General features: G+C 40.5%; 4 protein-coding genes across 6 annotated transcripts in view; all 4 read left to right on the top strand.

Annotated features, from left to right (window-relative positions):
- LOC146474610 (histamine N-methyltransferase-like) overlaps positions 1-1,422 on the top strand; it is a 7,467-nt gene extending 6,045 nt beyond the window's left edge. For 2 of the 3 annotated variants that reach the window (XM_085116377.1, XM_085116375.1), the window contains 2 exons: positions 1-209; positions 1,094-1,422. The exon at positions 1-209 is cut by the window's left edge. The gene's annotated coding sequence lies outside the window, so the exon portion shown is untranslated. The remainder of the gene's footprint in view (positions 210-1,093) is intronic. The other variant, XM_085116376.1, reaches the window with a different exon arrangement.
- Positions 1,423-7,199: 5,777 nt separating this feature from the next.
- LOC146474609 (diamine oxidase [copper-containing]-like) lies at positions 7,200-15,328 on the top strand. Its single transcript, XM_085116362.1, has 3 exons — positions 7,200-7,360; positions 10,779-12,894; positions 13,530-15,328. The coding sequence occupies exons 1-3, from the start codon at positions 7,236-7,238 to the stop codon at positions 13,848-13,850; spliced, it is 2,562 nt and encodes an 853-aa protein (XP_084972488.1). The 5' UTR covers positions 7,200-7,235; the 3' UTR covers positions 13,851-15,328.
- A 4,304-nt stretch (positions 15,329-19,632) lies between these two features.
- Positions 19,633-20,571, top strand: LOC146474608 (histamine N-methyltransferase-like). Its single transcript, XM_085116833.1, has one exon. It carries the CDS (start codon positions 19,633-19,635, stop codon positions 20,569-20,571), a length of 939 nt encoding a protein of 312 aa, XP_084972959.1.
- Positions 20,572-22,452: 1,881 nt separating this feature from the next.
- On the top strand, positions 22,453-23,379 carry LOC146474607 (histamine N-methyltransferase-like). Its single transcript, XM_085116832.1, has one exon. It carries the CDS (start codon positions 22,453-22,455, stop codon positions 23,377-23,379), a length of 927 nt encoding a protein of 308 aa, XP_084972958.1.
- The last annotated feature ends 2,531 nt before the right edge of the window (positions 23,380-25,910 follow it).

The raw sequence follows: 25,910 nt of genomic DNA, 5'->3' as shown, positions 1-25,910 counted from the left end.
GACTTAATACAGCCTTGCACATTTTTCAATAGGCAGAATGTGATTGACCTTTCACTCATAGTTAGTAGAGGAGAGTTAGTAGAGGAGTCTCCTCTACTAACTATGGTTCACTGGAGCATTTTGTTAAATTTATATGTACCTTCAACTAATTCATTGATACCTATCTATTCATCATTGTAAGATCAGTAGCTACAATCACAGGATCTTGTGTCTTATAGGGGGCCTCGATCGATGATAACGGTCGATATGTCCGTCGACTCACGGTCGACTGACGGTCGATATCTCGGTCGAGCCTCGGTCGCTACTCGGTCGATAATTAGGGATGACTCGGTCGATGTTGTACCGCTATGGCGGTCGTCGTATCGACCGAGGTGGCTGTCGGCCGATGTAGATAGCAATACACCGACACTTCACCGACACATCACCGATACTTCATCGATATTTCACCGCTTACCAGCCGATAGTATCGCCGATATATCGGTCAATATTCTATGTTTTTCGACACTTCGTCCTTATCTCGATCAACATTCGTGTAAATAGTGCACCGCTATATCGGTCGTCATATCAGTTGATGGCCAATATAATAACGACCGATAGTCGGTCGATAGTCTGTCGTTATCTCATTTTATTCTTGCACTATTGCATCATTTTACCATACCAGGTCAAGAGAACGCGCAAAAATATGCCAGCGTATTACACTGTAGTGTCCCGGTTTAACCGGTTTAGAACAAAGCAAAATCCTCGTTCCTTTTTCGTGTCGACCGAGTATCGGCCGATGCATCGACCGATACTTTACCGATACTTGACCGACGGTTCACCGATATATTGCCGACACACTGCCGATGCTATCGCGACCGACTGTCGGTCGATCTCTCGACCGAAAGTGATCCAATGATCGGTCGATACATCGCCTATATAGCGGCCGATGCTCGATCGATACTCGCCCGCTACTCGACCGACAATCGACCGATACTCGGCGGATACATCGACCGAGATATCGACCGTCAGTCGACCGTGACTCGACCGACATACCGACCGTTACCATCGATCGAGGCCCCTTATAAGACACAAGATCCCAATCACATTGTACCAGTACAAAACGTATGCAAATACTAGCCTGCAAGCAACCTCTCACCTCAAGAAGTGAACTTCCTTGCAAGCTTCATGTATGTAAATGCAAACTGTACCTCTGCAGATGCCATTTTCACCCTTGCGTGGAGACAAATAAGAAGGTGTTTCCACGTGAAAACTTCCACTGGTTCAAGTTTCATACCAGTGTGGCAAAGTGATTTCGTACCATGTTTACCCTAAGGGATGAGATTTCAATCCGCATTTACATGAGGGGACACTTCATGTCAGCCAACGTGATTGTGACACCATCTTGGATAATTTGGATGTTGAATAAAGACTGTGTATGTGCTACTCGCTCTATACTCCTGGGAGAGTGAATTCATGCAGTTAATGACTCACTGTCTGCTGGTATCATGTAAATAAATACAGAGCCACAAGAGGAAACTGGAGTGAACTCATACTGGAATGGAAGTTATGCCGGTGCCATGTAAACACCCCCCCCCCCCCTCACTTGTAGCTTCAGTTGATTCAGACTCTTAAGTCTCACAATATTGCTGCGAGACTCACAGTTTTCAGTTCAGTCTCATGGTCTCATGACAAGACACAAGAATCTTACATGTAATAGTAACAGTCTTTTCTGTGTACATATATTTTTGTAAGGTGCCCTACATCAGGTTAAACACCACTGCACTAAGAAATGACTACCTTTATAAATGAAAATTTATTAACATGCTTTCTGGTAACAAGCATCCACCTAGGCAAATGAGGGGAGGGAAAGTAGGAATTTTGCCAATATACATTGAAAACAATATTCTTGGGAGTTAAAGTTTGTGATTCAGGTATTAATAATATTGAAATTTTTTTGCTTATTCTAATGAAGGGTCAAATCAACCTAACAACAAACATCCTTTGTCCTACATGTCTAAGGGCAAACCCCCAAGCAAGTCTTGATGAGTTTCATACACTGTTGCTGTGGTAACAGTTCTTGATACTTTCACTTTTGGTGCAGTGAGAGTTGGGCAAATGCATGCTACCAAAAATGTAGTAAAGTTGAGACTGTTGTGAGCCACCTTTGATTTTTTTCTCAAATGTAGATTCAATTTCATTTGTACAACAACAAATTTATTGGTGAAACAAGATTCTGGCACTCTATTTCAAATGAACATAAAAATAAAATTATTAATGTACGACAGACAATGAACCATAACCCTTATTCCAAAATGGCTACCATATTAATATTCTTTTGTTTATATTCAAATTAGTATTTCTTTAAAACCACACCAAAAGAGAAAACATTTGAGTTCTGGTTGCTATACCTGGCTCAGGAATGTCTGTGCTTCAGCTCCCTATTAGCAGGGAGCAGGGGGCAGGAGTGGGGGGGGGGGAGGTGGAGGGTCATGAAAAAATATGCAGTGAAAAACAGAGGGTCACATAAATTTATGCTCTTGTGATCATAATTTATAGTATGACAGGAAGAGCGAGTCATATATAAAAGACAAAATAAAATTTGTTAATTTAAGTCATTATTTAACAAAATCAAGACAAGTATTAAGTATTAAAATATTAATGTAAAGGAAATGGAATGCGTAGCAAAATTCATACGTGCCAGCTACAAACCGTCCCGCTGATTGCTCCTTTCTGATTGGACGACGTTAGACAATGGCACGTATGAATTTTGCTACGCATTCCAGTCGCTCGAATACTGTGGGATTTTGATTTTCTTCGAGGACTAGCTCCGGGCTGTTTGGATGGATTTTCGATTGGAAGGTACGAGAAGAATCGAAAATCTTTTGACCTTTATGCTGTGAAGTTTGAAATCGGAGCGATGCGTTTTTTGGGGGAAAAATCGCTCCGGCGCTGGAACCCTTTCAAAACAAGTTTTCCTCCCTTGTCACTCTTCTATTACGCTCGAGTGAACGTTCAACGCCGAACCCTTCAAATGGCTAAAATCGCCGTCTTCAACCTCGGGAACGACAACACAACATTTAAGGTAAAACTATGTTTATTTTGATGTTAAATGAGAATATCTATCGCAATCTAGTAGGATAATACGAGGATTTTCGATATTCCCATACATTGCCTCTATAAATTCAAAATACTAACGGTCACATAGTTTGTGTGGGGCCCCTGTGCAAAGAGGAGGCATGATGAATGGAGAGAAAAGAGTTTTTTTATTGTTTCTATTTGTAAACTGGTAGTTGAGGACAAAAGATCAAGAAAAGCCCTTGTGGAAGGTCAGTGCTCTTCAACTGCTAGTTAAGGAGGAGCACTGGCCTTTTCTTGGCTGTCCATATTTTTCACATGTTGTGCTCTGCAAGGCTTGTTTTGGCCTGTACTTAATAGTAAGAGCTGGGTTTTGAAGTTGTTGCAACTCAGCGTCTGAAAAGTAAATCAAAATAATTATTTAAAATACATTACCAATAGGCCATTTTACAGTTGTGTGCTTAGTGACCTGGCCTTGGACTGGAAGAGAGGCTGGGGGTGACCTTGTTTTGATACAGACCTCACTGCTTTTCATATGTAAATGCAAACTAGTTAGCATAAGAACAGCATGATCTACATATGAAAAGCAGTGAGGTTTGTATCAAAACAAGGTCACCCCCAGCCTTGCTTCCAATCCAAGACCAGGCCCCGGTTGTTCAAAGAGTGCATAACTTTATCCACTGGATAAGTTGCTATCCAGCGGAGCAAATGTACTCCAACCAATGCTTTTGGCAAGTTCTCCAAACAATGCCATTCTTAAATTTGACATATGTTTTTACTCTATTCTCAAATTATAGGATTATCGGGAAAATCTTGCACACATTTATCTGCCGGATAGCGAACTATCCAATGGATAAAATTATTCGCCCTTTGAACAACTGGGGCCAGGCCACTAAGCACACAACTGTAAAATGGCCTATTGAATCTAATTGATAAGAAACAACTGAATGTGAGGTTCTCTTAAAACCTTCCTTAAACCAAAAATTCAAACTATTTCTTTAAGAAAACTACTTAAAAGAAAGAAGGAACCCTTTTGTAAACGCCAAAGACCACCTTATCCAAAGCTGGGTGAAAATGGATAATTAAAGTGGTTTTCTTCGCGTTTGTTGCACAGTTTTTGCCACAAGCTTTTGCACAAGCAAAGTAAACACAAGCTTACTCTTGTCGCACTGAGATGTTTTGGAAATGCTTCGGAGGGAAAAGCTAGTTCCGGGAGCTAGTTGCACTTACATTATTTACTCGTTCAATCAAAGTTTAGTACTTTAGAAACGCAATATAAAATGTGTATAAAAATTTGTGACTGCTATTTGTATGGGTGCTGAACAAGGTATCGAGGAATCACCAAAGATAAAAACAATATTCACACATTTCGCCCACTCATGACATAAGCTTACCTTTTGCCGCTCCTTCTCCTTCAGAGATTTTTTTTAGGTTCACGATCTCCTGATCGCTTACCCTTTTCCAAAGATCCAGGTTGAATTTGTGTTCACTGACTTGGGTGGAATGCCCAAGTGTCCCTCGAACTAAACCCAGCTAAACCGAGAAAATAGCAAAACGTGCAAGACAACAAACTGGACCCACACATCTCTCGTTCTGTCGGCCGGACTCGCATGCAGCGCAATTAGAGCAGTTGCTATACCACTGAACAACACAGCGACTTCCCACCATTGAAAGAAAGAAACATTTTTCGAAAACGTGTTAGCAACCGTATGAGAATTTAGCAGGACTCGCCTGGGCTTCGAGTTGAGAGTTTGACGTCACTTGTTTATCCCGGGTGACCCGGCCTCTGTTGTCATTGGACACCATCTGCTTTTGGTAACCAGGCCGCAGGAACATGGCGGTTCAATGGCGGATGAAAATTCGTGGAGTTTGAGCGCAAAAAAATCGCACTTTCCTTCATCTTATGAGGATATAACTTGGAAATCATGTACTTTAGGACATAAACTACCAATCAACCGCAAATAAAAGGTATTCGACAATTTGATCGTAGTAGCATAACACCAATTTAAAATAAATGGTTTAAACTGACTTCTCAACTGAAAATCGGCGGCCTTCTCCCAACCGTCGACTCTCGAGCTACCACACTTTCGCACTCCAAGACAAATAGAAAGTCTGATTGCAGGTTACCCACTGCTGTAGCTCAATTCTCGGTTTTCACGTGACGTCACCAAATTCTAGAATTCAAAACTGGGAGGCCTACCAAATTTTTACCTTCATTCAAGGAAAGATTACCTAAAAATATGTCTGTTCACAATTTCTTAGCTCGATGTCGTGCTTCCTTTTGAAAATAGAACAGTTTCAATTTCCGAGTTTCCATCGTGCGTGACATAAGGAGGACGGCCGTGACAGAGCTTTTCCGTATCGTAAAAATGATTCTTCGGATGATTTTCAGCATTCTAAACAATTTAAGTTTGAGGAGAAATATTAATCTAAACATTCGAAAATTCACAAGGGCAAACAAACCTCTTTTCTGGCAAAAGTGAACTCCAGATGTTTCTTCGTATTTCCGGCCGCCATGTTTGTGCCCCTCAGAGGGACACAAACATGGCGTCTCCATACTAAGCTCTATAAATTTATGTGGAACATTTTGTCAAATAACTCGAGTACGGAATGCCGCACAGACCTGACACTTGGACAGATGCCTAATTTATTTATCCTCTATACCATGTCAATTTCTTGACTTCATTCATGGAATGGTTTCGATTTTTTTTTTCAATGGCGCAACAGTGAAAACCGAGAATAGTCTCTCAATGGTAGACTTCCAGTTCAGAGAGCTCCCGGGAGAGCTTGATTTTCTTTTTCGCCGTAAATGCCCAAATGGCTGAATGAATGAGAAATTTGCATAGGTGAAAGTAGAAATATTCTTGTCAATTTATTTGTTTATTTGATTTTATCAGCCTGTTATTTCTTTTAATAAAGCAGATCAAATTTTCGTAAAAAAGGGGGGGAACTTTTCCGCACGCAACAAGAAGCGTTGCGCAACGGCCCCTGATTGTTATGTAAAACCACAGGCGGCCCAAGCTCATGTTACGAAATAAACGTGACTGGTAACGATCAGTACCGGGCGTATTGTGTTACATTTGAATTTATATAGGTTTGTATGGGAAACCAACGGTTTTATTTAAAACCGTAGAAATTTGAACGATTTCTCAATAAAATTGACTTACCTTGACTCCTTGTTGTATTCTTTGTTGCTTGTCTGCTTTTAAAGTCGATTGGAAGCGATTTGGGGGAGTTATCGTTTCTGTTGATGGATGTCAACAGAAACGATAACTCCCCCAAATCGCTTCCAATCACAGGCGGCCCAAGCTCAAGCTGTGAGTTGTGGTGATCATCTTGCGTAATAACCGACACGGCGCATTTTTTAAGAGTTTGTATGGGAATATTTACGATCGGGTTTAGGAGGTAAAAATTCCGAAAATTTCTGAATGAAAATTACATACCTTGTTTATACGGTGTATTGTTTGTTGTTTCTCTGTCTCCTTTTGCTGATTGGAGGTCATTTTAGCGAGTTATCGTTTCCCGGGTTTCACACTCCTAAAAGTCGATTGGAAGCGATTTGGGGAGTTATCGTTTCTGTTGATGGATGTCAACAGAAACGATAACTCCCCCAAATCGCTTCCAATCACAGGCGGCCCAAGCTCAAGCTGTGAGTTGTGGTGATCATCTTGCGTAATAACCGACACGGCGCATTTTTAAGAGTTTGTATGGGAATATTTACGATCGGGTTTAGGAGGTAAAAATTCCGAAAATTTCTGAATGAAAATTACATACCTTGTTTATACGGTGTATTGTTTGTTGTTTCTCTGTCTCCTTTTGCTGATTGGAGGTCACTCCTAAGAGTGTGAAACCAGGGAAACGATAACTCGCTAAAATGACCTCCAATCAGCAAAAGGAGACAGAGAAACAACAAACAATACACCGTATAAACTAGGTATGTAATTTTCATTCAGAAATTTTCGGAATTTTTACCTCCTAAACCCGATCGTAAATATTCCCATACAAACTCTTAAATTTGCGCCGTGACGGTTATTACGCAAGATGATCACCACAACTCACAGTTTGAGTTTGGGCCGCCTGTGGTAAAACAATTCCCAGCAGACGTATTTCCGGCTGTCGCTTTTCTCGGTGGAGAGAAGTGACAGCCGGAAATACGTCTGCGTTCGCAGGCTAGAATTTGCATGAGTGACGACAAATTTCGCAATACTAAATCGGTGGAGCATATTCCGTGTTTCGCATTTGAAATTCTTGGCCTGCCGTCTGCAAACCATTCATTCATAGACGTAGACAGTACGATAAGATCAGGGTAGGTCTATTTTACCTTCTATTCTTGTGCTCTGCTCATTCGCGGCTTTCAGCAAGCTACAGTGTAAGTTCGCATGCGATGACGCTGCACATTTTCGGGGATGCACAATCTGCGATGCGAGGCATGCGAGTCAGACGTGCGAGGCACTCAGGTTAGCCTAAAAACACTCCGGTTAGCCTAAAAAGCACTCCGGTTAGCCTAAATAGCACTCAGGTTAGCTTAAATAGCTCCCCGGTTAGCTTAACGGTTAGCAGTTTATGTTGGGGGTTGTTCATGCCTCGCATGCCTCGCATGTTTTGTTCATGTTGTACACACTCCACATTTTCCGCCGTAGCGGGTCATGCACAGTTTGTAGAGCCTCGTCTTTATCCCAATACAAATACTATCATTTCATTAACCCGTGTACGTACGAGCAATCTACAGTGTGACCCCAAAATAGTGAGTGGTACGAAAGGTCACGAACGCATCAAGCCACTTAACAAAGATTTCTTTAATTTAATAGTTTGGCAAGGAAAACCCTAAACAGGAGCTACGTCCCTCACTGAAGGGTTACCTAAAGCCTAAAACATTAAACAGTTACTAAAGTCAAAAATAAGTACGTACATACATACATACTTACATAATCAAGTGGAAAATATTTACAGTATTGCCTTATTATAGGAAATTAACAATGCACTTTATTAACGCGATTTTACAAAATTCGCGTTAATTTAACTTTAATGTCGATGTAAATTTAATGCACGCTATTTTACAACATTGTTATTTTAAACCACCTTTATTTCATCACAAAACCTTATAAGCTCTCGATTCCTTAGGCTCGGCTTAAAAAAAACTTAGAAACATCCGTGCTCTTGTCTTGGAAGGTTTTATTGACGGAAGCCAAAACGCAGTTTGGCATTCAGAAATGTAAAGTGCGAGTTTGCAGGATTATGAAAATCGCAGTAAATAAAGCAAGATGCTTATCGAAAAATTCGCGTTAATTTAATGCATGTAAAGCTAACTTTTGAAAAATTCGCGTTAATTTAGTGTAACGTAAATTTTCTTCGCGTTGTCAACGTGCATTGTTAATTTCCTATAATAAGGTAAACTAGATAAGAAGTGAAATGATAAATGGAATGGCGACTTGGATAAAGTGAAAATAATGAAGAAGCGTTCTCAAGTCGAATAACTCGGAAAAAGAATTTTCCGAGGTCCCCAATGGGAATCGAACCCATGACCTTCTAGCCTGAGTATCAGGCTTTTCGGGGGAGGGGGGGGGGGGTGGGGGAGAAGGGGAAGAGAGGAAGGGGAAAAGGAAAGAAAAGCCTGACACAGAAGCATTGAGACGAGTATTCCGCCCCCTCGATGAGCATGACGCTTCGCCGTAAATAGTAGCCAATCCAAGTAACTTCCGGTCATGCAACTGTCATGTCAGCGATGACCGCTGTGAGAGATATGAATTGAAGTTACACAGACAGCTCCATTGCAAAAGTCTCTCCAAACAAAATATTTTCTGTTGAGCACCACTGAGCAGAACTCAAGAGGCTGTACTGGTCTGTACTGTCACCGGACGCACTGAAACAAGCCAAACGTACCGAACCCAAATAAAATGCCTCAACGGGTATAAGAACGACGGTTGCAGAACAGGCCGCAGCACTCGTAACCCAGAAATGACAGAAATGACCTTTGATATCAAAATACAAAACATGCGATAGTTGACCTGGCTAGGCGAACCAAAGTGTTTATATGGAGAAAAGTTGGCCCGGCTAGGAGGGTGACCCTACCATCTGACTATCGTAAAAGGGTGACCCGGCTAGGCGGGTCACCCTTCCAGCCGAGCCAACTTTTTGTTTCTCATGTAAACAGTTCGCCAAGTTTTGTAAGGAAATGTAGGAAAAGTTGGCTCGCCAAGGGTAGCTCGGGTAGGCGAGTGATCCTTCTACCCGGGACAACTTGTCTCCATGTAAACGGGGCCTTTACAAACGCGAAATATTGTACCTGAAGATTAGATCTCTGTAGCTCGTAGAGGATCCAAACGACGACGAAACAAAGGATAAACAAAATGATCTGCGCGATACCTGCGATAGTAGCAATAAAAGTTTAAGCCCAAAAATACTTGTCTTAAAACAAAAAGCTATTACTAAGCTGTCAAACGATCACCCGGCCTGATATCTAAACTAAAGGATCGTTCATTAAAGTCACGCATGATCAATTTAATCACGCAATAAAAGATTAGTGGCGAAAGTGTTATATAATGTCTGTGTAATGTTCAGGCCACTGAGGGTCAATTATCCGTTGTAGGGTTTGTTGTGTTAATTTTCGGCAATCCTAATTTTCCATTTCCTTCATGCAATTTAATAGTCCCTAGTTGGAGCAAGGAAGGATTTATAGTATAATACATACAAACTCTTAAAACAGCTACAAACTGAACTTTGAGGCTTAAGTTTTACGTAGTCTCATACTCAAAATTGGACAATCTCGTCATGGTGCTTTATTTTTTGTTTCAATAACAGTAACATATTAAAATGGAATCAAGTTAGTTGCTGATCAATTAATGCAAAACTGCAACGTCCGTCCTCCGACATTTGAACGATTGAAGATTGGCTTGTTCAAATTCCCCACCCCCTCTCCTCTCCCACCCAGCCTCCCCTAGGACCAAAAAGCCGTTAAAGTGCTCCAAATGCCTCTCCTCGCACTGTTCAATACTACTTTGCAGCCCGTGTTATAATCAAGTCATTCGCTTACTAAGGCGAAATCCAGTCCCTGGGTAACACTCAACTCCCAAAAGCTAGGAATAACCCACAAGCGCATTCGTTCAAAGTTTCTCTCTGTGCACAGTACAAGGATATGACCGGTTCTTGGGAGTGAAGGTTCGACTCATAACCTTCAAACGTCTTTGTATTTTGTGTTTAATGTACTTTGACAATGTCAGGCTCTTTAAATAGGCTGCGACATTCAGCAACTCTGGTCAAGTAAGGAGGCCATTAGGATTTTTTGTGTGCTTCGAGTTTTTCCAAAGCGTGATTTAATAAACCGTAAATGTAGGGTATCCTGCCGAGGGTAAACAAAGGTTATTTATTTTTTATTTTATTTTTATTTTATTATTAGAAGCGAGGACCCGGGTACTGCCATCCATTTACTCTGAATAAAACCAACCTGGCTTTGGAGAGATTTAAAGCCAGTCTAATCAAGACAAATGAATGAGTGGTTCCCGTCTATTCACCATTAAGAACAAACCCTTACCCTACCACAAAAACTAATGAAACTCCTAAATTAAATGACTGTATATCTCGATATCGCAGTCAAATCTGTCGAAGACTGACGAAAGTGGGTTAATTTAGTTCTTGTACGAAATTATAACAACAAACAGTGACACGTGAAGAACTGTGCTCTTGATTGAAACTGCTTCCTTACTCTTGTATTTTTTCCTTGGGTACAGGATGAAACAGGAGATGGATACAAGCGACCCCATGATAAAGGAGAAATCCAGCCCGCCAAGTAATGCACCTCTGATATGGAAGGTGCTAGCAATTGTCTTCATCATCATAAGCATAGCGCTCCTGATCGCTTTGATAGTGGTAGCCACAAAATCTTCAAACAGCAAAGATTCAAACGCAAGCAAAAACCAGTCTGTGTCCAGTGGTGATGACAAGGTACAGACTTGTGCAGGTGGTATGCCTAATCCAGATGAGCCACCAAAGTCCGTTGGTGTTTTTGACGACCTCACAGTGGATGAAATCAAGGCTGTTCGAGATTATCTGATGAACCAAAATGAACTAAAACTCACGAAATACGAAAAGGCAACTATCAACAGCAACTACATCTATTCGGTGCAGTTGTTACCACCGTCCAAAGATGAGGCGCTAGCTTACCTGGACGGCAGTGGAGACAAGCCTGAACGTAAAGCTGTTGCAGTGGTATTCCATGGTGCTAATAACCCTCCTGTAGTGAGGGAATATATAGTCAGTCCTGTTGCTGATCCGACCAAGCACACGACCAGAAGTATTCCTGGTGGGGAGAAAGATTTTGTCCCATTCAATGCCCGTCCTTTTGACAGTGTAATAGAGTTAGCTGCATTGCATGAGGCAGTTGTGAAGGGTGCTTCTCAAAAGCTCACCAAGTTGATGCGAGAAAGTTATGATGGCTACACGTATAACCCTGACTGCACCGTATATGCAAAGTGTTTTGAATTTCTGTTCACCTCACCAATGGGCTTTACGAGTGAAGATCGTTACACTTGGGTTTTCTTTCTTCGACAATTGACCGGTAAATACCAACATCCAGTAGATTTGTCTTTGCTAGTTAATCATGCGGGAACAGATGCCTCAAAATGGAAAATACTTAACGTCATCTATAATAATCAAACATTTGCTTCAGTTGATGAGCTAATGGAGAAATACAACAATGGCACCATTGATAAGATCAAGATAGACGCGCCAACGAAACACCCTCTATTCTCAAGCTATGAGCGCAGAGGTGATCCACAACCAGCGAAACCAATGCGAGGACCTGAACTATACGAACCTGATGGAAAACGGTATACTGTAAAGGGACGCCATGTTAGCTACATGTCTTGGTCCTTTGATTTCCGAATGGACTCTAACAGTGGAATGCAAATCTATGACATAAAGTTCAACGGAGAACGAATCATCTACGAGCTCAGCCTTCAAGAGGCCGCTGCCACTTACGCGGGTTACTATCCAAATCCTTCCTGGAACAACTTCCTTGACAGCAACTGGAAAATGGGTATGAGTAGCTACGAGATGGTCCGTGGAGTGGATTGTCCTAACACTGCTACCTTTTTAGACCTGGTGCACATGATCGGAGCTGCTCACCCGCAAACATTTCGCAATGCTGTTTGCGTATTCGAGTTGAACACTGGGCTGCCACTACGCAGACATTACGATAACAACTTCATGGGTGGGTACACGTTCTATGGCGGGATGACCGATCATGTGTTAGTTCTGCGCTCAGTGGCAACAGTGTACAACTATGATTATGTGTTTGACTTCATCTTTTCTCAGAATGGCGTTATAGAAGTGAAGATCTCAGCTTCTGGGTACATCTTTGGTACGTTCTTTGACTCTAACATTAGTCCGTATGCATACCTACTACATGAGCATTTTACCAGTGGCACACATGATCACCTGATCAACTACAAGGTTGACTTGGATATCGGTGGAAGAAAAAATTCGTATGAGACGATTGAAATTGGAATCGAGAACATTACCGAGCGATGGTTCCCGAACAAACGCCGTGTCCAAAAGGTGTTGAAACGCAGCGTGAAATCAACGGAGAAGGAGGCCGCCTATAAGTTTAACTTCGATACACCAAAGTATCTGAACTTCTACAATGATAAAAAAAAGAACAGGATGGGTGTGAATAAAGGGTATCGCATACAGCTGGGAGGTATTCTAAAACAATTGTATCCTGAAGATTGGATCATCACGCCAATGATGAGCTGGTCTCTCTACCAAATGGCCGTCACTAAATACAAAGAGAACGAGACACAGAGCAGCTCCATCTATAACCAAAACTCGCCTACTGATCCACAGGTTAGTAGGCAATACAGTTGTTACATCGAAATTTGGTACAGTATTCTATATAGAGGCTTGTTTGTGAAGAGATTATGGGATCGCTATTGAGGATGGAAAGCCGGTTGTCGGAGCATCGGGGTACTTCCTACTTACATAAACCACTGCCCTTGGAGACAACCGATTTACATCCAGCGTAAAGATAAAGGAAATTATTAAATTATTCACCCCTATCATGATCGTAAACCCTCTTCACAGGTTTAACAGGTCCGTGGAAAAGGGATAATTTTTCTCTAGTTTGCGAAATTATTTGCCGAATCTTATGTTTCATTCCAAGTCATCTTTATCTTCTCAAGAACCTTAATATGATTATGATCCTTCATGATATTTTCTGTAAGGTTTTCTACTACGCGATCTTATGTAAACCAAAAAAAATGTATGTAATCCTCCAGTGCATACCAAATCCGCCCATGTGACAACACGATCAATTTACGCTGCATTGTTTTTCAACCTCAATAATAACTTCACTCGGTGATTTTCTATTTTTCTATTCTTTAATCTTTCTATTCAGTACTAAGTACCAGGAACCACATGTCCTCTCAGAGACCTTTTCTCATTGTTATTTTTATTATCATTGTTATTTTCACTTTACACAGCTTGACTTTCGTCAGTATCTTCGTGATGACGACTCAATCGTAAACGAGGACCTGGTTGCCTGGGTAACGATCGGTGCAATGCATGTCCCTCACTCAGAGGACCTACCTAACACAGCTACTGCTGCTAACTCCGCCAACTTCTTCATCAGGCCCTTCAACTACTTTGACGAGGATCCTTCTATGGCTTCTACTAACGCCATCTTGATCACGCCCACAGACCCTTGGTTTTACGGTCAGAAGGTGGAGCGGTACGGTACCCCGGAAGACCCACAGTGTGTGCCAAAGGAACACAAGTTCGACTTCAAGGGCCTTTATGGATAGGAGCTTTTAGCTTTTCAAGGGCCTTCTGATGGATGGCAATTGTTGTAGCAAAACTGGTTTGCATCTTTCAAGGAAGTTTGTCTTAATATTTTCAGATGGAACATTAACTAAGTGTGTGTCTGCTTTTAAAGTAAATTCCGAGTGCAACCTCGTTCCCAGGGCCTCTCCTCTTCTCGTTCCAGTCAGTGAGAAACTTGCTTGGAGGTGAAGAGGAGAGACCCAGGGAATGATGTTGGTCCGAGTGCTGCGTTTTAGTCTACATGAAAGAGATTTTGATTTTCATGATTTTAGGTAATGATAGCCATGCAATCACAATTACGACCTATTTCAGTCTTGTCCAATTACTTTTACACGCATCCACATGCACGTTTCTTAGAAGTCGACCAGTCGTTCGTTTTGCCTGGGAAATAGCCTTTTTGATCGTGGATTTGCGACCTTGAAAAGCACACTGCACGAGACTAAGGGAGAGTACAAAACAACTGAAAGGGAGGGGAGGGGAGGGGATTAGATAAACTACACTCGTCTCTTTGATACTCGTGTTTTCTTCCCAAGGAAAGAAGACGACAGAATCAACTTTGCAACAGCGAAAATAAAGGGATCTATTAGGAGGCCGGCAAATTGGAATCAATGTAAAAATGGCTCATATTTTAATAATTATTCTTTGTTTGTATTCAAATTATCCCTACTAAACTCGTTCTTGAATTCAAAAATCAAAAGAATATTTCACCTTGGACGAGGCTAGTGAGGCTTATTTCAATACAGACAAAAGGATATTAAAATGTCCGCCATTTTTGCATAGGGTTCATAGGAAAGAAAAAACAAGACGCAGCCAAGTTTGTTCAACCGACTTCGAGGTGTTTGGAATTCGGGGGAAACACTCTTTCGAGTGTTCGATATAGCTTCTCAAACTATTAACAATTCTTGGAGAAACTCAAGGAAAGTGCACCAAATTTTATGATAATTAAGATCGCTTTTCAACGAAGAACGGAACTTCTTCGGGGATTAAACTGTATTTGTGCTGAGCCGCTGTAACTTTAAATGCACTTTTTGAAAGAAACTTAAATTCGCATTACAGAACAATCCTTTGCTTTATGCTTTATTTTTATTGTGTAACTTGCTGTTGTAATTCTATCGTGGAATTGACTCCAAGAAAAATTTCCTTTGGATTTGTCAAAGGATACTACTATAGGTGGTTATACTTAGAACTAAAGGCCACATTTCATAATAAAACTTTTCTTTGAGGAATTAAGGAAACTTTATTTAAGTTAAATCTGTCTTAACCTAGTAGTGCTTTCTGGCAGGTCCGATGTTTATAGACGAACTTAAGTCGTTCACGGTGTAAACTATATTTTTGATATTTTTAGCTAAATGAATGGAGCTTGATTGACCAATGTTTCCATTTTTTTCTTAATCCCATCTTTACAAACCTCAATGTGCTGTCAAAAGCTATTTGAAGAACATAAAAGTTCACAAATGCCGCCTACACCACTTTAATTTTGTCTTCGTCCTCTGGCAAGGCCACCGACAATGCTTTTTGCCAAAGGTGCTTCCAAAGGACCTTTTGTTGGAAAGAATGGTTTCTCATAGCTGCTAATGAATTTCACGGAATCAAACCCGGAGTGAAGTGAAAGGACATTTCGTTTCGAAAAATTGTATCAAATCTTAAGCCTGATTTTCTTGCGTCGCTAGTGAAAACCAGAAACCAAGCCTGCGTCTCGTCCACGTAAAATCTGGAAAATCTAGAAGAGAATTTCACTTTCGTTTATAGCACTGGAAGAAGCAGGAAAGATAAGTGCGCTACATGTCAAAGAAATTATGTAAGAAAAGTCTCTTTATATTTCAAAACTTCTTTGCTAGTTTTCGCTGCATGCCTTTACAACTGATACTTGAAGTCCAAAACCATAACTAACCCTCGGCAGTGTGTATAGTACAAGTGCTAGTGGGGCCGAGCATTAACCTTCACAAAGAGATAATTTAAATTGAACATAACATGGTTAAAAAATCCCAACTAGCAGAAGGCAGAACATCCTCGGAGACCCAGGAGCAGCTAGTGGGGTTCTTGTAGTATACTTTCGCCCACGAAAATCCTTTCCGCCCGACTAGCTGCCTCTGGAGCAGTGAGGATCAAGGCAGATCATCTGGCTATTTACAAACGCGGCCGAGGGATTGAACTCGGGATTACCGAGAAACAACTCAAGCTAGCGGTCAGAGCTGAACTTGAAGCAAGTATCTCGGGGTGCATGGGGACGAACCGGAAGAGGGCAGATGCCCTGCCCCCGGGATCATCGCCTATTAACGCAGACAAGACTTCAAGGCCGAACCCTTTTATTTATTTTTATTTTCCTTTGAACGGTTTGGTAGTAGATAACTTGTTAAGTAATTTTCCCTGAATATTTGACAATTCGTTGAATCAAAAACCAAAAAGAAAAGCTAGTAAGCAAACACACTGAGATTGCGGCGGACGAGTCCCCCAACTGCATGGGAACGATGAAAGGCGCCAGTATTCACAGGTAAAGTTTTCTGTGGAGACGATAATGATATTTTAGGAAAAGGATTCATTAGATTTAAGATCACAAGCTCCATCTTGAAGATAACATCATTTAAATTCGCAAACCTAAATTCTTAAGTGCACCCCAGGTTGAGTTTCATGTTCATTATTGAACGCGGAATGCATATTTTAATAGTTGTATTCATCGCGTTGATTGTTTTCCATCTCGACAGGTGATATGACGTAGTTCAAGTTTTTGTTTTCAGACGCTTTACAACGCAAGAAATGAAGAAATATGTAACCTAGAGAAAACATTTACCTTTAAAAACATCCACGAGTTTCTCCTTGTTGGACTAGCCAATCTGCAACGTTGTTCAGGTCTTGGCCTATAAACGCCTCCATCACGTGTACGCACGATTTGGAAACCACGTGTGTCAGATGCCGTGGGATTGCCCTGGGGTACCCGAATGCCCCACCCTCGGGACTTCAACTTGAGCAAATGCCCCACGGTTGCCCGGGGGGCATGGGCATTGCTAAAATTGGCTGATGCATATAAACAATCGGCAAAGCAGCCTCACTCACTCAGAACAAAGTCTTTCCTTGTCTTGTATAATAAACAGACAGAATGGGCAAAGCTTCGAATAATGTTCTAATTTACATTCCTTTTAAAAACTATGACAGTCTTTATAGGAACATAATCTTGTCCTGGTTTGCAGTCTAATATTTTCCCAGTGAGTTTGGGAGCGATCAAAGATGGCGGTTATTTCACAGGTTTTGGGATCACAAGGACACTCGACATATTTCCAGCCTTTTCTTTTAGCCACATCTGTGGTATCGTTACTGTTGTAGTAGGCTCGAGGATTCAAAATCAAACCTAGGGAAGAAAATGTACTGTAGTACTTTCCAATCCACTGTATGGAAAAAGATGGCGGGACATGTTATCACAATGCCTTGCGAACCGAGGAGAGCCAATAGGCACGTAGAAAGCCAGACTTTTTTTGCGAAGTTCGCCCCTATACCAAGAACATTTTATATGCTAGGTTTCACGTTTTTAGAACTTTTATGCATTTTTTATGAGCGTTCTGAGTTAGGGTTTTCGTACGCTAAGAATTATGGGTAATTTTACCTGTCGCCACATTTTTTGGTAGGATAGGTCCTTTTTACAGGTCACATTCCACAGGTCACAAGTAAAGGTCACTTAATTGTACTGGTATATAACCAAGAGGGTTAGCGTGCCCTAGGCCTGAATTAGCTGTTAGTGTGAGGTTAAGGCTTGGAGACCCTGTTTAGCTTGTTTATATACAATTCTCAAAGTGACCTGAAGTTGTGACCTGTGAACTGTAACCTGTAAAAGAAACCTGCCGCTCTTGAAAAGTCATGGGCGCCATTGAAATTCAATGTCAGTTCTCTTCGTCAAACTATCAGGCAAATCTTTTGCTTTATTGCGAAATGATTTCTTCAACACGTTTTCATCTGGTTCGATGGCGCGCTGAAAGAATTGACACTTGCCAGCTCTCTAACGCGCAACTGTTTTGCTCAACATTTCAATGAAGGATAAATAATGGACACCATCATCGTTCCCAATACCAAAAACACTAAATGGTAAATGTTCTGCGAGAAGCTCGCTCAAATAATTACTGATCAGACCATTGACATGCCAGTTTTCGATGCATTCTTAAGTAGGATGTCGACCAGATTCGATAATTGACGCATAAAAACATTTCACGACTTGTAAAAGGCTTAAGGTGGACAACTTATTTGTGAGCAAGACACAAGTTGAGCCATCAATCAATCAATCAATCAATCAATCAATATGTTTAATGTGGTCAGTACGCTTAGCTAAAAAGGCTAGTTTACGTGTACGCCACGGAAAAAAAAAGAAAAAAGAAATTATAAGAGCCTTTTGAAGGCATATAAATTGGAAATTGAATCTTGCGAACATGGCAACCGGAAAAAATTTTAATAAACCGTAATCCCGTTACCCGCTACCCGTTACCTGAAACCCGACTGTGAAAACAAGAAAATCAAGATTTGTATTTTTTAATTTTCAAAAATTTATTACCCGGGATGCCCTATGGGCAGACCGTGTCTAAATATCTTCATGGTAGCTACAAATCTGCACATTAATTGCACATTAATTTATTCATTAAACCTGCATTAAACTCTGCTCTCTCCTAGAAGGGATCTATTGTTCTGACTGTCTTTAACAAAAACGGCCCAATCAAAATCCATTATCGGCGCGTATATCACGAGGGAGGGGACCCACTCACCCCTACCTGTGTCACGTCAGCCACGACCTGGGGCCTCAAGGTTTTTCAAAATGGCGTCCACATGCATGAATTTAACACTCTAATCTGCCGTTTTCAGAAAGAAACAAACCTTTTTAAAGCGGTAAATCGAAAGAATAACTTCTAAGTAGTACTCAACAGTTTAGACGGTGGAAATTGGCGAGTTCACGGCGAAGAAATTACGCTATGACAAAGAGATCGAATAATTCAATGCAAAGGAAACTAGACCAGAGGTCATAGCAAGATCATTACTGGTACGTGACGCTGCAGACTTTGTCGAACGGATGCCTAAGCGCTACTAGTAATCGACCTAACAAAAAAGTAAAGGTTTTATTGTCAATTTCTACTAAAGGTTTTCATTTAGGAAAGCTTCAGGCGGTGTGGCGTCACCACCCACAAAGGGTGCTGGGTAAAAATGTGCAATCACTCATTCGGCCTTTGGTTACGATCGAGTAAACATCTCCCGAACATAAGCTTTACAGTCGCACCAGGCACCCTAGGAAAGCTTTGTGTCTGTTTGTCTTTCTGTTTGTTTGGTGAAAGCAATTAGTGCTGACGCAAAGGTTTGTAATCCATGCTCGTAACAATCACAAGAATTTCCGGTATCTGTCAGATTGCTGTTATTTCGCGGTATCATTAAGAGCTAACCTCTAATCTCGAACTCCAGCAGGTGATGAACCATTCAATTCAAAGTTATGTTTTCATCGACCCAACCATCCCGCGTAACGCGCTAAAAAGCGTCTTGCTTTTATGAAAATCGAATGGACGGAGGGTACACAGACCTTAAACTATTTCGAGCTTTCTGATTTGTACAAGCAGATCTTAGTGCAGTAGGCATTGTTTTATAAATACAAGCGAAATACACAGTAAGAAAATAAAGCTTGGATAAAGGCACATATTGCTCTATTGTTCTTTTTGTTTCTCATTTGAGTCAATGCATTAACTGATTAAAAACCTCGCTTATAAAAAGAAGGCCTCAGTCACGATAAATCAAACTCTCTACAGCATGGCTGAAGGGGAAGGTCACTCTCTTATTACTTGTCCTGAAGACTATTTAAAATCCCTGAAAAGTTTCTACGCCTCACTAGCACTAGAACAGGAAAATAATTTCACGACCCCCACTTCAAAGTGCGTTAAAGAGCACGCCGCCACTTTGATCAAAGATTATGTCCGCGATCTTCTCGAAGACCATTCGCCATTTTGTATTCTTGCTGTTGGAAGTGGTGATGGCAGCAGTGACTTGTCCTTTATTGAAATCCTGATTAAAGACCGCCATGAAAGACTCGACACCAAGAGTCAATTCCTTCAGCGCACCATCGAACCAGACAAAAAAGTGCTGCAAGTATTTCGTGCCAAAGCAGGAGATTTACCTGACAGTATGAAGACCAGAGCTGACATTGAATTTGAATGGTGCCCCATGACTTTCCAAGAGTACGTTAAGCAAAAGAACAAACATGATGTGAAATTTGACGTAGTTCACTTTTTTCACAGCCTCTACTACGCTGGCCTTGAAACAGCACTTGAGCACTCCTACGAGAAAGAGCTTGGGGCAAAAGGAGTCATTCTGTGTTTCATAAATGATGAGCAAAGTGCGATGTCGAAGTACTACCAAGCGTTTTCTTCCCGTGGTATGATTTTGAATCGTGAAGCTTACCACGACAGCAAAGACATCACAGATGTTGCGAAAAAGAACGGATGGAAATATGTCAAATGTCCTAGCGATATCAAAACCTGTGATATAACACCCATCTTTGATCGTTCCTCTGTGGAGGGAAATCATTTGTTGGATTTCCTAACACATTGGGCGAACATTAGACTGACTTCAAGCCAAGAAAATCAACAGAAAATTCTCAGCTTTTGGAAAGACCAATGCATTGAGGACGGTCGTGGAAGGAAGATGCTAACATGGAAAACAAGAGCTGTGATGATTATAAAAGGGATGTGATTTACTTGTAGACATGTTTTGTTCTTACATTAAGCCATCCTCAATACCCTCAGATGATTTATAGAACTCAGTCAACTGAATGTTTTCAGACTCTAAAGGAAGACCCTTTCCTTGAACGCTGTCCTACCAGCTTTTGTGTTTGGTAGATTGTGATTCGCGTATATAGTTTACTGGTAAGGAATTTCAAATGATAAAGAAGTCGTCTTCTGATTGTAACTTAACTTAACCCTTATGGTAAAAGTTGGATTTGTATATACAATCTATATCATAGATGTGAACTTCAGGTGATATATTTTACAGATGAAGGACCAACACAGTCATGTACACTCAAAACTTAAGCAACTGCGAGTATATTACGAACGTTAACTCACAAAAATGACCACCTTTGGGTAAAAGAAAAATAGTTTCTGAGGTGGGGAAACTGTAGTGCTGTGTTATTGTTGAATTAGTAACGAATGTTTGATTCTATCAACTCCAGCTCCCAGTTGGCTTGATAGTTCAGTTATACACCGGTAACACATGGGTCATGAGTTCGAATCCCGTTCCAGCCCAATTTTCGGACCTTCTTCGTGCATGCCCATTGACCATTGATTCTTTAGATTTACTGCGTTGTTTTGAGTCTTATTTCCAGTGAAAGGACCTTCATCTAAAAGCTAATGAAATAAACTTTTGGTAAGTTTATGAGGTTGTACTGGTTCAAGTAGACGAAAAAGGTTAAGTTTCAGGTAAACAACGCTACAGAGAAGCCGTTGGAACTGAACTCCTGACCTCCACCCGGCCCCCAATCCCGCAACAAAACACGTGCCCCCTAATTTCGGAGTTCGTTTTGTTTTCACTCTATAAACTCTATACTCTTGCCCAGGCTGACTTTATCGACAAACAGCCACATAGGACACTGAAAAATAGGAAATGACCATTTTAAAGAAATTTCCCAGCTGGCAAAATCCAAGGTCTATAGAAAGGGCTTCTTTTCATAACAACTGTACGTAGTTCGATTTTTTCAACCATGCTTTTTGTCGTGTGAACTTTTTATCATTCAATAGGTCCTTTCCATGAAATTAAACATCGGTACCTCCTCGAAGATTTAAAAACTGTAGGAGCTCATATTCGTTTTATGCAAAAATAATTTTGCTTCTTGTTTTATTTTGATTGTGTACCTCGCTATTGTTGGCTTTGACTATAAGTAAAATTAGCTTTGAGTGACAAAAGAATAGTCGAAGTGTTAAAAGCTACCTCTGCACAGCCCGATTAGCTGTCTAGAAGTCAAATAAGAAAACAAAAGAATAATAAAGTAATGTTGTACCGTCATTTGTCAATCGTGAGTTTTATTTTGTTTCAATACATTGTGTTTTAAAACATTAATGCCTACGTACTGAGCTAATTAAGATACTCTGCAGTACACTGAATACGAAGTCACGAAACAGTCTAAAGGTTTCAAAATTACTAACCCAGGCGCATGATTAAGCTAGCAACGAACTCTTTTTGGAATAAAACTTACGGAGGGTTCAATTTTATTTTTTACGTTGCTTAAATATGTTTTAACCTCATAGTACTTTCTGGTAGGTCCGATGTTTGTTGACGAACTTAAGTTGTTCAGATCAGAGTATAAACTATATTTTTATTTACATTAATGGAGCTTAACAGAATAATGGTTCCATTTTCGTTCAGTAAAGCCCACGTTCAAAGACCTTTAGGTGCCGCGTCAAAGTTTATTTGAAGAACATTAAAGTTCACAAAGGCCGCCTCACTTTAATGTTCCTTTGTCAAGGTCGATGTCAAAGGTGCTCCCAAAGGACCTTTTGTTCGGTTTCCGGTAACGGATGACGGGATTAGGGATCATTAAAATCCCTCCTGATTATCATGTTGGCATTATTTTACAAGATGGCTCAACTTGTGGCTCGCTCGCTAATAAGTTGTCCTAAAGCCTACTTACAAGCATTGAAATATTTTTATGCGTCAACAATAGAACCTAGTCGACATCCTACTTCAGAATGCATCGAGAAGCATGTAAGTGCCCTGATCAGTGATTATGTGGGCGTACTTCTCAGAGGAAATTTGCCATTTTGTGTTCTTGGTGTTGGTAGCGGTGAAGGTGACCATGATTTGTCCTTCATTGAAATGCTTAGCAAAACGGTTCCACGTGAGAGCTCTGAAAAGTGTCAATTCTTTCAGCGCGCCATCGAACCAGACGAAAACGTGTTGAAAGCATTTCGTGACAAAGCAGAAGATTTGCCTGAAAGTTTGAAGAAGAGAGCTGACATTGAATTTGAATGGTGCCCCATGACTTTTCAAGAGTACGTTGAGCAAAAGGGAAAAAATGACGTCAAGTTTGATGTGGTCCACTTTTTTCACAGTCTATACTACGTTGGTCTTGAAACGGCACTTGAGCATTGCTATGATAAAGAGCTTGGGGCAAACGGAATAATTGTATGTGCGATTGCAGGTGAAGAGAGTGCAATTGGAAAGTACTACAGTGCGTTTTCTTCTCAAGGTTTGATTTTGAATCCTGGAGCTTACTACAACAGCAAAGATGTCATAGATGTGGTTAAAAGGAACGGTTGGAAATATGTTGAGTGTCCTGGTGATCCCAAAACCTGTGATATAACAGCCATATTTGATTGTTCTTCTGTGAAGGGAAATCATTTGTTAGCTTTCCTTACACACTGGGCTAACATTAGACTGACTGCCAGCCGGGAAAATCTTCAGAAAATTCTTAACTTTTGGGCTGATGAGTGTACTGTGGATGATCGCGGACGAAGGATGATCAGTGTTCCAATGAAAACTGTCGTAGTTTTAAAAGGAAGGTAGAATTTGAACTTTGTTTGAAGCTTTACCGTTTCTGTCGGTATAGAGTATACAAGACATCGTGTTCAGGGACTTTGTATGGAGGTCACGATTGTCCATTAATAATGTTTTTGATTTCAACGGTTTTTGAATAACAAACTATTTTGCTAAACCAAAGAACAGCAATTGGCACGTTGCACAGTTCACTTGTCCGGATCCGTTTGCCATTGTTTCATACTTTTTGTCATATACATTGTGATTTCGCATTCGGCAACAAGTCCGTGAGAAAGGCACGCACTCATGACATAAGCTAATTGTATGATTTGAATGCATTTGCCTTGTAACATCTGTGCATCAACACATAACTTCCCTTGGGCTAAAAAAGTTCGATGTAAGTATTCTACTTGACACAAATAATTTGGCACGTTCCTTTGCATCGCATTTTTGGCTACACGAATAGGCAGAGCGATTATCCCGTAACCGCCTCAGAAGTTTTTGTGACCGACACACAAAACAAGTTATACATACAAACTTAAAAAGAAAAAAGGAAAAAGAAAGAACAGAAAGCAAACAAATAAAATTAATGAGCTATCATTTCAAGGTCAGGTGTGTGCCACTGGGAAGGGTATGGTTTTCAAGCAGTTCAGTCTGGGATAACGTTTAGAAATCAGACAGTATTTTGTCTAGAATAGAGTATCATTTTCCGGGAAACTCCTTTTGTTTTTCGCGCTGACCCCAAAATAATCCGCCCTAAATAATTTTCGGAACGGAATGGCGTGCTTCACTGCGGGATCGTGAACAGGTCTGGCGGGTTTTAAGACCGATAGACATGATTTTGGATAACAAATTCGTCAATTATTTGGATGTATAATTTCCAAAAAATCACTGGCTCAAAGTTAATAACAGCAGTTACCTAAGAAGCCATACTTTACTATCTTCCTATTTTCCAAACGGTAAGCCATGTCAACGACTTTACGCTATAATTAGTGCGTTAGGTTGTTCAGCCACATGATTACTATTTTTTAACACCTCATCCCAAATCTTGGAAGAAATCAAAGCAGTTCTTCCAATTTTTAACTTTATTTATGGATCTTTTCTGTCAACGTCACCTTTACCTGTGTTTTGTCAATCCGTAATCCCCTGTTTGTATTCCGTTCCGAAAATTAGTTGGGGATTATTTCGGGGTTGGGATCAAGTAAAGTACACCAAAGCTAGCAAGTAAAGGAAGCGAAGCAAGCAAAGTACACCAAGAGAGAAAAGTATACCAAGCAAGAAACAGTACACCAAGTAAGTAAAGTGTACCAAGAAAGTAATTCAAGTGCTCCAAGCAAGCGAAGTGTACCAAGTAAGTAAAAGTACGCCAAGCAAGTAAAGTACACTAACCAAGTAAAGAATACCAAGCAAGTTAGGTATAGGCTCTACTACGTAAAGTAGTGTGACCGGGTCACATTAAGTCTATTTTAATTTCAGGTCTAAATTATTTTTGCATTGTTTAATTATTCTGAATTAATCATTATTTAGTTATTTTCCTGAATTTTCTGGTTCCATCACACACTTTAGTTTGTTGTGTAATAGGTACTCCCACGTATCCTGTTTTAGTAGGTTACAGATCACCCTTGCCTTTTATGGTTAAGATTTTGTACTTTAGACTACTATAAGTTAGCCTTCTTTTGGCTCAGTTAGTTGAGTTCATTAGTCGGTTTCACAAGAGCAAGTCACCAAGCAGGACTGAAGTCCCCAAGTCGTAATTCAGATGATTCAGATGTTTATAATTTATCAATAACCCTTGTGTTGCTCGTTCCCGTTTTTATTCCTTTCTACCGCGTGATTAATAAACTCGTGAATCTTTTACTCAAATCTATTGCTCCTTGTGTCGACCGTTCTCCCGTCTTACAGTAGGTAAAGTGGACCATTAACTGTATAGTTGAGGACAATATAAGTGATTTTACATAAAATATCAAGGACTTTTGCTCTTGGGCCATCGTAGCTTGATCGGAAATAAAATACAAACAGCGGTGATAAACATAATAAACTTGCGCATTTTATATAACTTGACTTTTCGTATAGTCAACATACATTTTCAAAAGTGACCGTAATTTTTTGTTCTTTACAACTTGTATATAACAGTGATAAGGGGTCTGGGGCCCGTTTCTCGAAAGTCCCGGTTACTTACCGGCCCCGATAAGTGTCTTTGGTGAAAAATATTACTTAACAGAGTTCAATTTTTGTTAGCTTTGAATACTAAGTTTCAAAATCTTATAATTCTATAAACACATTGGCCAAGTACCATGTCTGTAATCACAGTGTAATCGGCGAAGAAACATTTAAAAATATACTTACCGGGCCCGAAAAGTTACCGGGACTTTCGAGAAACGGGCCCTTGGAACCGAGATTAAGAAAAACAATCTAAACAATGAATCTATAACTGTAAATGGTTTGAACCCAGGAGTCATGCATGTCATAAGTACGTAAATTATAATCATCCGAATGACTGTAGTCCTGAGAAGGACTGTTTGTGGTGACGTTGACTGACGTTTCGACAACCTGAGCGGAAG

The sequence above is a fragment of the Pavona decussata genome, unplaced genomic scaffold, assembly GCF_977016875.1.
Source record: "Pavona decussata unplaced genomic scaffold, jaPavDecu1.1 SCAFFOLD_87, whole genome shotgun sequence".
In the NCBI taxonomy this organism is placed as follows: Eukaryota; Metazoa; Cnidaria; class Anthozoa; order Scleractinia; family Agariciidae; genus Pavona; species Pavona decussata.
The sequence above is the reverse complement of the archived record's forward strand: the minus strand, read 5'-3'. Positions and strand labels throughout refer to the sequence as shown.